Here is a 15033-nt window from a genome sequence, read left to right on the forward strand (position 1 = left end):
ACCCCTCTATGTACTGGGCACACAGACAGCTGTGTTGGTTTGAGAAAGTCAGAGTTGATGCGAGTACCTTATGTTTGGGTTGGTGAGAACTGAAAGCTGACTCAGTGGCATAGAGCTGCCCTAAACCATGGAGTGTGTTGATGGTGGATTGAGCCTTAGGGATGGGTACCGTAAAAAAAATTCCTGATTGGCTTTGAGGAATTAATTTTGTAATGTGTGAGTAGGGAGACCAATTTTACACTTAAGTAATAGCTTTAATCTTTCTCCACCTAACTTCTTCCTGCCTTTCAGAGGTCCTCTTCCGAGAGCTAGAGGTGCGACAGGTTGCCCTGAGACATCTCATTCACTTCCTTAAGGAAATAGGGGATCAAAAGCTGCTTTTAGATCTCTTCAGGTAAGAACTGATCATCTGGTCCAGTAAATAAATTAAGTATTTTGTTCAAAGAACTCTGGGGAACACAAAGAAGACACTGTCTGTTTGTTCTGGAAATGCTTATTAGACAAGATATTGAAATGTGATGGGATAACTAGCACCACAGGCTGTGATAAGGTGACTGTGTAGCACGTGGTTCAGAACCAGGTTCTGGAGTCAGACATACCTGCATCGAATACTGGCTCCACCATGAATTCGTAGCATGACCTTGAGCAAGTTACCCAGCCTCTCCAAGTATCAGTTTCACATCTGTAAGATGGAGATGGTGATACCACCCCCGCAGGGTCATTATAAAGACGAAGAGTTAGTGTTATGTAAAACACTTCCATAATGCCTAGTCTGTAGTATTAATAATTAGTAAGCATTTTTAAAATGGAAGATCTATAGTGAAGGTGTCTTCTTTTTTAAATTCTCATTCAAGGAGTGAGGATATTTTTTCCATTGATTCTAGAGCAGCGGTTCTCAACCTGTGGGTCGTGACCCCTTTGGCGGTCGAACGACCCTTTCACAAGGGTCGCCTAAGACCATCCTGCATATCAGATATTTACATTACGATTCATAACAGTAGCAACAGTACAGTTATGAAGTAGCAACGAAAATAATTTTATGGTTGGGTCACAACATGAGGAACGGTATTGAAAGGGCCAGAAGGTTGAGAACCACTGTTCTAGAGAGAGTGGAAGGGAGAAAGAGAGAGAAACATCAGTGTGACAGAGACACATTGATTGTTTGCTTCCCACACCCGTCCCAAATGGGGGCGGGGACCGGACCTGCTACCCAGGGACGTGCCCTTGATTGGTGCACAGGCCAATGCTGTAACCACTGAGCTACCGGCCAGGCCTGAAGGTATCTTTTATTACTGATCCCAGGGCTGAAGGTACCTTAAATTACAGTGTTGGTAATGAGAAGTACAGTGGAAGAGCAGAAGAAGCAAATGCAACTTTTAGTCAGGATACCGGAGGATAGCCTTATGGAAGAGGTTAGGAATTGAGTTGGGCTTATGAGACTAGGCAGGATTCTGATTGGTGGAGAGGTAAGAGGTAGACATATCTGCTGGGGCTGGAGAGTGGGTTGGGAAGGGGGTGTCTTCTATTTTCCTTTCCTATCTCATTCCAATCAGTAGGTTATTTCTTACCTTTAGGTTAAAATGTGTGTATGTTATGTTCTTTCTTCAGTGTCAGAGAAGGGGTTGGAACCTCTCTTGAGGCTGACATGTGGCCTAGGGTAACTCCAGTTACCAGTGACTGCAGCACAGTGATGAGCTCCCCAAAGACTAAGGTGGGGAAAGCAGGTCACCTGGTTAGAGTCAAGATTACAGATGGTTAGCCTTGAGTTTTCAGAAGGCACATTGATCGAGGCAAGGTGTTCTCTCCCCCCTTCCCTCCTTCCCAGTCAACAGGCTTCAGTAAGCCTCACCTCTCTGTCAAAGCATGATGTTGAGTATAGTGGACCGTTCAGAGTGAGAAGGGATCAGAACATCAAAGTCCTTGTTCTCCAAGGCCTTACCGCCTTTTGGGAAAGGCAAAGCACACTTCACTCTGCACGTGAAAACAAGAGAACAATGTAGAAAACCTGTTCAGGAGTCGGCAGAGAAGGATAGTGCTTGACTCTTCCTCAAAGGGTCCATGGCATTACTGTGGGCCAAGGAGGCTCTGACCTTCCCATGAGCCCAGTTAACCCTACAGTTATTAGTGCCCTGCGGTGCCTTCTTGTCCCTGCTTTTTGCTCAGCTAGAAAGATCAGGGGAACACTGATACCTCGTCCACCATGTGTTTTCAAAGGGTTGCTGTGGTAGAAAGTTTAAGAAGACAAGGGTTTATCTTACATGTGGAGGCAAATGAGTTTGAATTGTATTCTCTTAGAGCAGTTGTCTTATTTTGTGAAGTTATGCTGCCACATGTCAATAGATAAAAATGCTGTTCCTTCTGCTTCTTCCCAGGTTCCTAGATAGAACAGAAGAGCTTGCGGTAAGTGTGGCCTTTGTTTCAGTTGGGGACTTACTTAACTGAAATCTAAGCCAAAACCCAGTCGCCAGGATCCCAGAATGATTGGACATACTTATTTTCCATTTGTATTGATTATATTCAGGAGAGAGAGACATCTAGGAATCCTGAAAACTTAGTCCAAATGATGTACTGCTTTATTGTTTTTTCTACGTTCTTTTAATTGGGCTGTAAATTTAAAAAAATGAATGAAAATGGGCTCATCAGTTTGTAATTTTGTGTGTTTCTTTCTAGTTGTTTTCAATTCCTGGTTTGTAGGAGCTTTTGGATTTTGGCTTCTAATACTAAAGCAGATGCTGGTCCTTGGCTGGATAGCTCCATTGATAAGAGCATTATCCTGATATGCCAAGGTTGAGGGTTTGATCCCCGATCAGGGCACATACAAGAATCAACCGATGAATGCATAAATAAGTGGAACAACAAAATTGATGTTTCTCTCCCTTTCTCTCTCTCTCTAAAATGAATTAAAAGAAAAGAAAAAGAAAAGAAAAGACACTATTGAAAGCTAAGAGGGATAAGAAACCAGATATATGTGAAGAAGGAAGATAGGTCAAGCTAGTGGCACACCCGGCACATACTTTGGCTAGAGCTCAGTGACTGAATGTTAAAATAGATTTCTGACAGATTTTCACCATTATAGAGTGAACTTCTAGAATATGAGAATAAATCTGAAATTTAACCAAAAGTTTAATTATATTACTAAAACTTTAGTGATCAATTTTTAAATATATTTTTATTGATTTCAGAGAGAAAAGGAGAGGGAAAGAGAGATAAGAGACATCAATGATGAGAGAGAATAAATGAACAGCTGCCTCCTGCACGTCCCCTACTGGGGATCAAGCCCACAACCTGGGCATGTGCCCTTAATTGGATTCAAACTTAGGACTCTTCAGTCCACAGTCTGACGCTCTATCCACTGAGCCAAATGGCTAGGGCCATTTTTTGAAGTTTGTTAAAGTGCGGGGCTCAACTCCCCAGCGCTGTCAGTGGCAGGATTGTTCCTTGAGTCACTGTACAGCGCATGTGTGGTGAGAGCAGTGCTCATGTTTGGCTGGCACATTTAATAATGTTGTTAAACTTGTTTACACAACAGAATATAACTCAGGAAAATCTTTTTTATAATATTTTGTGAAAGGAACATGTACTTGATATTTTATGTCAGCATAAAGTCTCAAAAAATGCTTTATCTTATTCTGCTGACAATGATTGGCAATTGGTAGTAATCATTTTGAAAAGTCTTTGTTTCTATTTTTAATCTCCATAGATTTGAAACTAAGGAATTTTTTCCATACGGCATTCTTATAAAGTTTGTTGTTTCGAAGTTTGATTAGTGAAAATAAATGTGGTTTGGGTAACTCAATTTTATTTAAAACTTTATTTTTTTTTTTGCATGTACTTTATTATGTTTGAATTGAAGATGTTTTATTATAGATCAGCATGCCCAATAGAACTTCCTGCAATGATGGGAATATTCTCTATCTGTGCTGTTCGATGTGGGAGCCACAGATCACTTGTAGCTGTTGAGCACTTCAAATATGAATAGTGCAACTAAGGACCTGAATTTATTTCTTTTTAATTAGTTTAAATTTACATATAAACAAACACATGTGTCTACTGGCTACCATATTACATATTACAATTATAGATAAACCAAAGAGTGACTTTTTTTGTAAAGATTTTTTTAAATTGATTTTTAAATATATTTTATTGATTTTTTTTTTTTTTTTTACAGAGAAGAAGGGAGAGGGATAGAGTTAGAAACATCGATGAGAGAGATCAACCAGCTGCCTCCAGCACGCCCCCCAGTGGGGATGTGCCCGCAACCAAGGTACATGCCCTTGACCGGAATTGAACCTGGGACCCTTGAGTTCGCAGGCCAACGCTCTATCCACTGAGCCAAACCGGTTCTGCTTAAATTGATTTTTAGGAAGAGGAAGGGAGAGGGAGAGGGAGGGAGGGAAGGAGAGAGAGAGCGAAACATGGTTGTGAGAGCAAGAAATGGATTGGTTGCCTCCTGCATGCCCCCTATCTAGGATCTAGGCTGGACATGTGCCCTGACTGGGAATTGAACTGGCAACCTTTTGGAGCATAGGACAATTCCCAACCAACTGAGCCACATTGTCCAGGGCCCAAAGAGTAATTTCAAATCACTCTTTGCTCTCTCCATTCCCACATCCAATCCATACCAAGAAGGAATCTCTGATAATGAAGAATTTACCTTTAAAAATGTGTGTGTGTGTGTGTGTGTGTGTGTGTGTGTATTGTTGTTGATTTCAGAGAGGAAGGGAGAGAGAGAGAGATAGATAGAAACATCAGTGATGAGAGAGAATCATTGATCGGCTGCCTCCTGCACATCCCCTATTGGGGATCAAGTCTGCAACCCAGACATATGCTCTGACCTGGAATCGAGCCGTGACCTCCTGGTTCATAGGTTGACACAACCACTGAGCCCCACTGGCTTGGTGAGAATTTAGTTTTTAGGCATGGAAAGTCTGCTTAAGGAGTTGCCTCCCCCTTCTAAGGAGACAGACTAGCTCACAGCCTTTCTGTGTTTTTTTTCTTAAGCTGTCCTATTACCGAGAGCACTTGAGCATCCAGGACCCTGAGAAACGGAAAGAATTTCTTAAGACCTGCATTGGGTGAGTATGGAGAAGAAATGTTTTTAAGTATAAATACTCATATGCAGAGGAATTAAGTGACTGAAAGAGGGTGGAATGGATAGATAGTTGAAGGGAAAGCCAAACACAATGGATCATACAAGCATCATTAAAAATTGTCTTACTCAGTGGTTTGAAATACTAGTCCCCAATAGGATTTTCATTGGTGGTAAATTAAGGAAAATAAGACAATATAGAGTTTTGTTTTTTTCTTTTGAAAGTTACATCTATTTAATTGAAAGACTGCCTTATATTCTGGGAGTCCCCCCCCATCACCCCTACCTCCCCCCCCACACAAATTTAAAAAAATGGTCCTTGACTGGATATACACTTTTTGATAATAAAATTGGTTGTAATTATTTATGATAGTGGTTCTCAACCTTCTGGCCCTTTAAATACAGTTCCTCATGTTGTGACCCAACCATAAAATTATTTTCGTTGCTACTTCATAACTGTAATGTTGCTACTGTTATGAATTGTAATGAAAATATCTGATATGCAGGATGGTCTTAGGCGACCCCTGTGAAAGGGTCATTCGCCAAAGGGGTCACGACCCACAGGTTGAGAACCACTGATTTATGACCATATGTATCACAGTAACAGTGGGAAACACTTTACCTTATATCAGTGGTTCTCAACCTTCCTAATGCCGCGACCCTTTAATACAGTTCCTCATGTTGTGGTGACCCCCAACCATAAAATTATTTTCGTTTGGTCCTTGAAACCCCAAAGTTCAATACAGGCTTTGACCCAGAATATAAGTCCCTGTGAAAACCAGCCCCACACATCACTCTTCCAATGATTGGGCACTTGCTGCTCTTGGAAGTAGCTCATTTTATTGTTGGACAACCTTCATGATTGGAAAGTGGTTCCTTATATTGAGCCAAATCTTGCTTCCCTGAATTTAAGGCAAGTGTAGAGTCTGCCCAGTGAACCTTGCTTCTCCAGGCTCAGTGGTTCCAGTCATTCCTCATATAACGTGATTTTCAGGTTTCACATTCAGAAATTCATTTACATCAATGCCATCTTCACTTTTAACCTGATCAAATCAAATACTGAGTTATGTCCTATGGCCTCTGGTAAACAAAGAGAAAAGTTAGAGTAGTGAAGTGACTGGAAACTATTTTCATTTCCTCTTACCTCTTTTAAAAATTGGCTGTGGCTCACACTTAATCTGGGATAGTATAATTGAATTTCAGAATTCTTCCTGGAATGAGTGGAGTAGGAGAATAAGGCCACAGTCTCTGAAGAGTAGATCTGTGAACTGGGAGTTTAAAATCTGGCTTCTGTTCCTGGCCTTACCCAGTGACTTGCCATGTGCCTTTTAGGTAAGACACTGTTTGTCCCTCAGCTTCTTCATGTGTAAAAATATAACGTAGTATTGAAGATGGGACCTTTGACATTTGTGTGGATCTTTGACATCTATACCAGTCTACAAACATACTACCGTGCCGTGTAATTTAATTTTACCTTATTACCCTACAGTAAAACAGTAGCTCACAAATGTAAGTGACCCTGAAGGAGAGTTAAGCGTTGACATTAAGCAGTGACATGAACCAAAGTGCTTCACTGGGATGCAGATGAGCAGTTGGCTGGGCTCACTCCTTAGCCAAGTGACTCACCAATCATTACACCTCCCACAGCGAGAGGATTCTAGTTCATTCCTCAACAGAGTCACTAATGGCTACATATATTTTGTCAATTTTCAGGATCCCTCTTTAGTTGGCAAAAATCTTAAATGCAAAACCCCAGCCAAAGGTCTGCTCTATTTTCTGCTTTCTCTCTCTCTGCCTTTTAGGGATGCTCCAGAGGTGAATTGAGATCAGATTTATGAAGCACCATGGACCTCTTATGTTATAGTAGTGATTTGGTTTAGTTGGGTTTGTTTCCTGTTTGAGTAGAGAAAAAGGTACTAACCTTCCGGCTCTTTATCAGTTTGCCATTTTCAGCGGAAGATTCTGCACACATACAAGACCATTACACGCTCCTGGAACGTCAGATCATTATTGAGGTTAGACTCCTCGTACCTGTGTTTTCTGCTTCAGTGCCATCAGCCTCTGGGACCCATCTGTGCTCTGCCCACATATGTCATCTCCTGTTGCAGTCTCTAAGGGCCTTTCATTTTCTCCCTCTCCACCATAGCCCCTTCCCTCCACTGTTCTCAGCATCATTTTCCTTCTCACCTGCAGTTGACCTGGAATTATTTCCTCTTCATCCCAGAATTCCCATTGCATTGCCACTTCTCTGTCTGCCTCCATCCAACTTGGATCTATCATCATTTTAGGGCTTTTATTTTATTTTATTTTTAAATATATATTTTATTGATTTTTTTTTTTTACAGAGAGGATGGGAGAGAGAGATGGAGAGTCAGAAACATCGATGAGAGAGAAACATCGATCAGCTGCCTCCTGCACATCTCCCACTGGGGATGTGCCCGCAACCCAGGCACATGCCCCCGACCGGAATCGAACCCGGGACCCTTCAGTCCGCAGGCCGACGCTCTATCCACTGAGCCAAACCGGTTTCGGCATTTTAGGGCTTTTAGACTCCCGTGGGTCATTCCAGCCATTTCTTTTTCTCTTCCTTGCCTCTTTCCTAGGGTAGGAAATGCAGCTACTGTAGCATTAAGTTTCTCTCTGCTTCTCCTGCATGGACATAGTTCTTTTTTTCACTTTCCACTACAGGCAAATGACCGCCATCTAGAATCAGCAGGACAGACTGAGATCTTCCGGAAGCACCCCCGCAAAGCTTCCATCCTCAATATGCCACTAGTGACGACACTCTTCTATTCCTGCTTCTACCACTACACGGAGCCCGAGGTACAGGCAACACGGGAAAGACCCCACACTCTCCCACTGCACAGAGGAACGTAGCTCGAAGTCAGTATGTACCCTGTTATCAAAGGGTGCCTGTAGTTCTTGGAAATCCACCCGGAGGCTTTCCTGGCCCTCAGGGGTGAGCCAGGAGGGAAGAGGGGTTCGTAAGGCTTGCGTGGTGCCCGGTGACTGGCCTATAGCGTGGCACGTTCTGTCTCAGCAGCGCTGGTCCCACAGCGGGCTCTGTTCAGAGGCCCATAAATGCATGTGGATGACACAGAAGAGCAGCAGGGTGTCAGGTAACTGGATGTCTGAACACATTTTATAAGATGTAATGGTCACAAGTGGACTTTGGATTAGCATAAAATTGGGAAAAATACCGTACTTACTAACCCAGTCTTGTTAAGCTGGGTTGCAGTGATACCTGATTAGACCCGATGGAGCTTTGCTCTCAAAATAATTTCTGGGTTTAATTGGTTACAGAGTAAAATGTAGAAAGTCTAGTCAGTACAAAAGAAGATGGGAGATTGGGTGGTATTTTGGGAAAGTCGGTAACACTAGAGTTTCTTCTCCACTTTCACCCTAGGGGACATTCAGCAGTCCAGTCAACCTGAAGAAGACATTTAAGGTAGATATAAAACGGTCGGTGCTTTGGTAAAAGTAGTATCAGGGTACCTATGTGGAGTGGATGTTGCTTTGTAACCCTGCACAGTAGGTGTCTTATATTCACGGTTAAAGGTGGGAAGGGAAGTGTTTGTGGGGAGTGAGGTAAGGCTTTAATTGAACGTCCTACCTCAGTGCTGGGGCTTGGAAACTACAGGGTTCTTGGTGACCTGAGAGACTTACAGATTTTTAAAAGGCAGAATCAACACTATGGTATATTGCCGGGGTCCAACCCCAGCAGGTCCAGGGGTTCCCCAAAGGTGTGGACGGAGTCAGCGAAGAAGGAATGACACGGAGATCAGTGTTCAGTTGATCAGCAGCCTAGCCAGGATCTCAAGCCAAGTTCTGGTCTCGATCTCCAGAGAGGTTCTGCTTAGGATCTCCAGCCAGGTTCTGTCCGAGATCTCCAGCGAAGTTCTGCTGTCTCTAGAGAACGTTCTGTGTAGGTTCTGTGCCTAGGCTCTGTCTCTCTTGGTCCTGTCTTCCAAGCCCTGTGTTCTCAGTTCTGTCTCTTGCTGTCTTGTTACATCTGTATTTATACCAGTTGATTCAATCCTATCAATCTCTATTACAAAGGTTAGGGCGTTTCTTATCTCCATTCCAGGGAGTAAAGATTATGTAGCTTAAGCATGATTGTTTGTAGTGATTAACTACCCGCCTGGCACTTAGTTAAGGAGTTTCATCCCCTCCCTGACTTCAGGGAAAAATTCCTACCTTGGGAAACAACCTTTCTCGGAGAGGTGACCTTGGTTAAAACACAGTGCCAAGAAGGTGAGCAAACATATTAAGAACCTTATGCAATATATGCCAGGTCCCTTGAAACAGCAAGGATGGACCGGCTCCCGGCAGTATATTTTTGCCTATCTTTTCCAGAATTCTCAAGTACCTTCTCTGGCACCTTCCTACTTCCCCTTAAATTCCTCTGGTCTCTGCTTTCTAGATCCCAGATAAACAGTATGTGCTGACTGCCTTGGCCGCCCGCGCCAAGCTCCGTGCCTGGCATGATGTAGATGCTCTCTTTACCACAAAGGTGAGTGCCTGGATCTCTCTGTGCTGCTGATGCCTCAGGCACATCCTCTTGTTATCCTAGACCAGTGATGGCGAACCTATGACACCCGTGTCAGAGGTGACACGCCAACTCATTTTTTTGGTTGATTTTTCTTTGTTAAATGGCATTTAAATATATAAAATAAATATCAAAAATATAAATCTTTGTTTTACTATGGTTGCAAATATCAAAAAATTTCTATATGTGACACGGCACCAGAGTTAAGTTAGGGTTTTTCAAAATGCTGACACGCCGAGCTCAAAAGGTTCGCCATCACTGGCCTAGACTCATGGGAATCTTCTGTTCCAGTGACTGGCTTACATCTTTCCTCCAGCTTTTTATTTTCCAAAATGTCACGCCTAAAGAAAAGTTGAAAGAATATTATAGTGAATACTAATAGTCTTTACCTACTTCACTCATTCAGATTCTCGCTATATATGCTTTCTCTTTTTCTATGCACGTAGAAAAAGAGTCAGCAAATAAGCTTTTTGTTCTTTCGCGGAACCATTTGAAGGTAAGTTTTAGACATCATGCTACTTCTCTCTTAAATATTTTTCTCCTTTGTAACTCCTTCAAGAAATGTAATGTTAATCTGATACTATAATCATATATATAGTCTGTAATAAATTAGCTCCTTAGAGCGGTTTCTGTTTGTTCTTGTGTTTGTTTGCTGCCAAGGATCTTGCATTATATTTGGTTGTCATGTCTACTGGTTGACATGTTAAGTACTGATTTGTTTTCATTATGGGTTTGAGAATTTTCTGTTTTCCCCCCTTTGTTAGTTATTTAATTAGCTACATTAACTACCAAAGCAATACGTGTCTGTGTCCAAATCAAACACTGTATGGAAGTGTAAAGAGTAAAGAGTGACGTTTCTCTTCCACTGACTTCCTGCTCCTAGTCTCACCCACTTCCTCAAGGCAGATGCCATTCAAAGTTTGATGAGTGCTTTCCAGATCTTTCCTCACGAATTTATAAAGAAACCTCTTTGCCCTAGCTGGTTAAGCTCAGCGGATAGAGCATCGGCCTGCGAACCAAAGGGTCCCGGGTTTGATTCCAGTCAAGGGCACGTACCTTGGTTGCAAGCTTCTCCCCAGCCTGGGCCCTGGTGAGGGCTCATGCAGGAGGCAACCAGTTGAAGTGTTTCTTTCACATTGAAGTTTCTCTCTCTATCTTTCCCTCTCTCTTCCACTCTCCCTAAAAATTAATGGAAAAAAAAAATACAAAGGCCGAAACCGGTTTGGCTCAGTGGATAGAGCGTCGGCCTGCGGACTGAAGGGTCCCAGGTTCGATTCCGGTCAAGGGCATGTACCTGGGTTGCGGGCACATCCCCAGTGGGGGATGTGCAGGAGGCAGCTGATCGATGTTTCTCTCTCATCGATGTTTCTGACTCTCTATCTCTATCCCTTCCTCTCTGTAAAAAATCAATAAAATATATTTAAAAAAAAATACAAAGAAACATCTTTATATAAATGTAAGTTTGGCTCAGTGGATAGAGCGTCAGCCTGCAGACTAAGGGGTCCCAGGTTCAATTCCCATCAAGGGCACATGCCCAGATTGCAGGCTTAATCCCCAGTAGGGGTGCAGAAGGCAGCCAATCAATGATTCTCTCTCATTGATGTTTCTATGTCTGTCTCCCTCTCCAATCAATAAAAATATATATTTTTTTAAAAAGTAGAGATGTAAAGAGTAGGACTTTTCTCCTAGATAAGTTCATACTACAAGTGTGGTTGTGTAAATTACTTATTTCATTTAGCTGTATTTCACACTTTTCTGCATTAGTGCCTATAAACCTAAGAACTTATTTTATACTTCTGACTCTCTCCCACCCTCTCAAGTTTCTTGACTTTTCTAAAAAACTCATCTATTTCCCTGTTCCCCACCCCAGTCCATCCACTCTCACCATCACATTATTCTAGGCTGACTGTAAAATGCAGGGAGACAAGCTCAGGGTGTACTGTTCGTGTCTGGCCTACCTACTACTGCCATCTTCTTTCTCAGAACTGGCTGGGCTACACCAAGAAGAGAGCACCTATTGGCTTCCATCGGGTTGTGGAAATTCTGCACAAGAACAGTGCCCCCGTCCAGGTAATGGCTCCTGAAGAGAGTTGGGGACAGGATCCTCTAGGAGACCTACCTTGTAGCCTCTTACTGGTCAGTGATAGGAGACCTGACCTGTTCTGTTCTCCCCTTAAGGGCAACATGATGGCTGTATTGGTCTTGATGTAGGACAGGTCAGGGAGAGACGTTCTCCTCTGCCCTTTAGAAGTAACCTGCCCTCTCTGAGGAGCACTCACTGTGTTTAGCCCGTGTGAAGTACTGCCATATTGGTGAAATGATACAAAGGAGAACTCACTGAGAAGGGACATCAGGGCACAGTGCAGATCAGGTGTGGAGCATGCCCGTTGGCTGGCCTAGGTATCCAGCTCTGGGCTATGGAGGAGCATGCTCTTCCCTGCTTTCCTGGGGAGTGTGGAATGCTGCTTGGGGTCCACCTCATTTCCCATCACAGAACTGGTCCTGTGGTTGCTGATGGGAATTGTAGACATCAGATGTTGTAGATGAACTTGTCTACCTTCTTCCGGATTTTTTTCCTACTTTTCAGAGTTCTGGGAATCATTAATGAGAAGTACCTCTTCCCACAGATATTACAGGAGTATGTCAATCTAGTGGAAGATGTGGACACAAAGTTGAACTTAGCTACCAAGTTCAAGTGCCACGATGTCGTCATTGAGGTGAGTCCCCAGGAAATAAGAACCCTGAGTTAGAGCCTCAGTGGAGAGTGGGGGGTTATGGTAGTCTCTGTCCTGGACCCTGAGATCCTGCCATCAGTTTCGACGTAATGGGCAAAATGGTCTGGCAGGAGTTAGTTTGGAGGCCAGCACTTCTATGCTATTTTCCCAGCCTTCTGACCGGTTTCTCTGTGCTCTTAAAAGTCTGTTGCACTCAGAGAACTCAGAGACCTGAATCAAGTCACATAAGCTCTGTAGACTTCACTCCAGCATGAGGTTCTGAGCGGACTTGGCCCCTGTCACCCAGCCTCTTCTTGAACCTTGGCTCGAAGTGGGAGTAACAAAAAGCAAAAGACCTTCCTAGAGAAGGCTGATTTGGGGCTCACTGCTAGTCTGTTTTGGTGTGCAGACTTGCCGGGACCTGAAGGACCGTCAGCAGTTGCTAGCGTACAGGAGTAAGGTGGACAAAGGATCTGCAGAGGAGGAGAAGATCGATGCCATTCTCAGCAGCACGGTGAGCAGGGCAGCTACCCCGCCACAGCCTCGGGAGACAGACAGTTCTCAAAGTAGCATCAAGTGTATAAAAGGGTAATCTGGGGACCTCCAGCTGAGACTTAACTGTAACCGCTCTGAAAATTGTTAAACCTAGCAGGTAGGAGAGACTTACTACTGGCAGTATAGGAACAAATGTTAGATTCAGAACATCCCGGGAATGGATATTACCTACCTGTTGGAAGTAAGAAGAGGGTGAAATCGATTTTAGCAATTTGGGAAATACAGCCTGCTTGTCTCTCATAGCATGAAATTGCTGAGCTTTTTGTTAATGTTGATCTTAGTTCCTTGTTAGATGTTTTGGGACCTACTTGGGGTCATTGAAAGCTAGTGAATCTTTTTTTTTTAAAAAAATGATTGTTCAGCTATTTATTTTTAATCCTCACCCAAGGATATGTTTTTATTGATTTTAGAGAGAGGAATGTGGGGGGGGGGGGGAGAAAGAGAAACATCAAAGTGAGAGAGAAATATCAATAAGTTGCCTCCCGTACACGCCCTAACTGGGGATCAAACCCACGACCTGGGTATGTGCCCTGACTAGGAATTGAGCCATACCAGCCAGCGCCGAAGCTAGTTTAATCTTGGCCCTGAGAAGGTTAGGATCAGAATAAATCCCTAACTCAGGCTTGTGAGAATCAGAATGGGTGTCTAGTTCGTATCTGAATAAATGAACTCCACTACATATTTTAAAAAAACTTCTTCCCCTCCTCCTCCATTCCTTTTTTCCTTACAGTACCTACCTGTGAGTCTTGTTTTATTGCATTTCCACTACCTCTCTGTAGGGATCAGTGCAAAATGATCATTGTTTTTTCCCACAGCAAATTCGGTGGAAGAATTAAGTGGCATCAGCTACCCTGAGACCTGCCTCGTTTCTTCCTTTCCTGCCTTTGAAAAGAGTGTACTCTCTTTTTGTTTTGTTTTGTTAATCCTCACCCGAGGATATTTGCCATTGAATTTTAGAGAGAGTGGAAGGAGGGGGAGAGACAGAGAGAGAAGCATCGATGTGAGAGAGACACATTGTTTGGTTGCCTCCTACACTTGCCCGACCGGGGCTTGGGATCTGGCCTGCAACCAAAATACGTGCCCTTGACTGGAATTGAACCCAGGACTCTTCAGTCTGAAGCTGACAGAGCGCGCACTCTCCTTTGGGAGAGTTTCAGCACCACATCGCTTGGGCCTGTCATTAACAGGTGGCACCTGCTACTCTTGGGACAGAAACTGGCACCTGAGCACTGATCTTCTGTCCAAGGGCCATTGTCTGAGGGCCGAGATCTAAAGCTTCGACTCATGGGAAAGATCCCCTCCACCTGGTGCTCACGTGAAAGTGGAGTCATTTCTAGACTGGGCCCGTTTGGGGCAAGATCTCCCTTGGTCTGAGGAAAGTGACTGCTCTGCTAAAGAAGTCTCCTAGACTAGGAGGTGCAGCTATCATAGAGTGACCACTCAGTTCCTCTCAGCGACTGTGACCCTGGTCTTGGTGCTGGACATGGCCAGTTCTGCTGTGAATAGAGTCACAACAGAACCAAAATGGCTCCTCGAGAAGGGTGCCAATGTTGCAGGACCTCCTGGAGGTGCCCTCACTCCAGACTGCACGGAGCACTCCAAGTTATGACTGATGGCCCAGACGTTGTGTCTTCAGCCAGCGTCCCTCTGCTGCCCCAGTCTAGCCTCTGTTCAAGGACCTCTGGTTCCTCTCTCACCTGCAGACTGAGATGACATTGTGTAGGTGACGAGAACATCCCCACTGCCTTTCCCTCTAACTCTCCTGCCCCAGACTGCCCACCTGTGTGGAGCTTAGATTTGGCAGCACCAGAGCTCTCCCGGATGCACAGAACTCGCTGTTGAACTAGGAGCCTCCACTAGGGCTGACCTCAGCAGCATTTCTGACTGTTAGGATATTGAGATGGAGGCTTTAGTATCACACTTGGTTTTTAAGAGGATGTTCTGTAATGCTAGATGACATACACATGTTAGCCTCTCTTCTCTGTGATTGGATTGGGTTTCCCCAGACATGCGTGGACTCCTAATAAAGCTGTTTCTTCCTTGGTGCCTTCTCTTTCCCTCCCGTTGTTTTGTGCAGAACAAAGAGATAATTGCCCAGTCTCTTGGGACAACTACCTGTCTGCCTC

At 43.8% G+C, this 15033-nt stretch overlaps 1 protein-coding gene across 2 annotated transcripts in view; it reads left to right on the forward strand.

Annotated features, from left to right (window-relative positions):
- VIPAS39 (VPS33B interacting protein, apical-basolateral polarity regulator, spe-39 homolog) overlaps positions 1-14954 on the forward strand; it is a 28159-nt gene extending 13205 nt beyond the window's left edge. For both annotated transcript variants that reach the window (XM_059689278.1, XM_059689268.1), the window contains 11 exons: positions 292-394; positions 2373-2400; positions 5002-5075; positions 7029-7104; positions 7778-7912; positions 8496-8537; positions 9513-9602; positions 11622-11708; positions 12266-12355; positions 12762-12866; positions 13723-14954. In XM_059689278.1, coding sequence (XP_059545261.1) covers positions 292-394; positions 2373-2400; positions 5002-5075; positions 7029-7104; positions 7778-7912; positions 8496-8537; positions 9513-9602; positions 11622-11708; positions 12266-12355; positions 12762-12866; positions 13723-13743 — 851 coding nt within the window. In that variant the 3' untranslated portion in view covers positions 13744-14954. The remainder of the gene's footprint in view (positions 1-291; positions 395-2372; positions 2401-5001; positions 5076-7028; positions 7105-7777; positions 7913-8495; positions 8538-9512; positions 9603-11621; positions 11709-12265; positions 12356-12761; positions 12867-13722) is intronic.
- Positions 14955-15033: the final 79 nt, after the last annotated feature.

This window comes from Myotis daubentonii, chromosome 1 (genome assembly GCF_963259705.1).
Source record: "Myotis daubentonii chromosome 1, mMyoDau2.1, whole genome shotgun sequence".
Lineage (NCBI taxonomy): Eukaryota > Metazoa > Chordata > Mammalia > Chiroptera > Vespertilionidae > Myotis > Myotis daubentonii.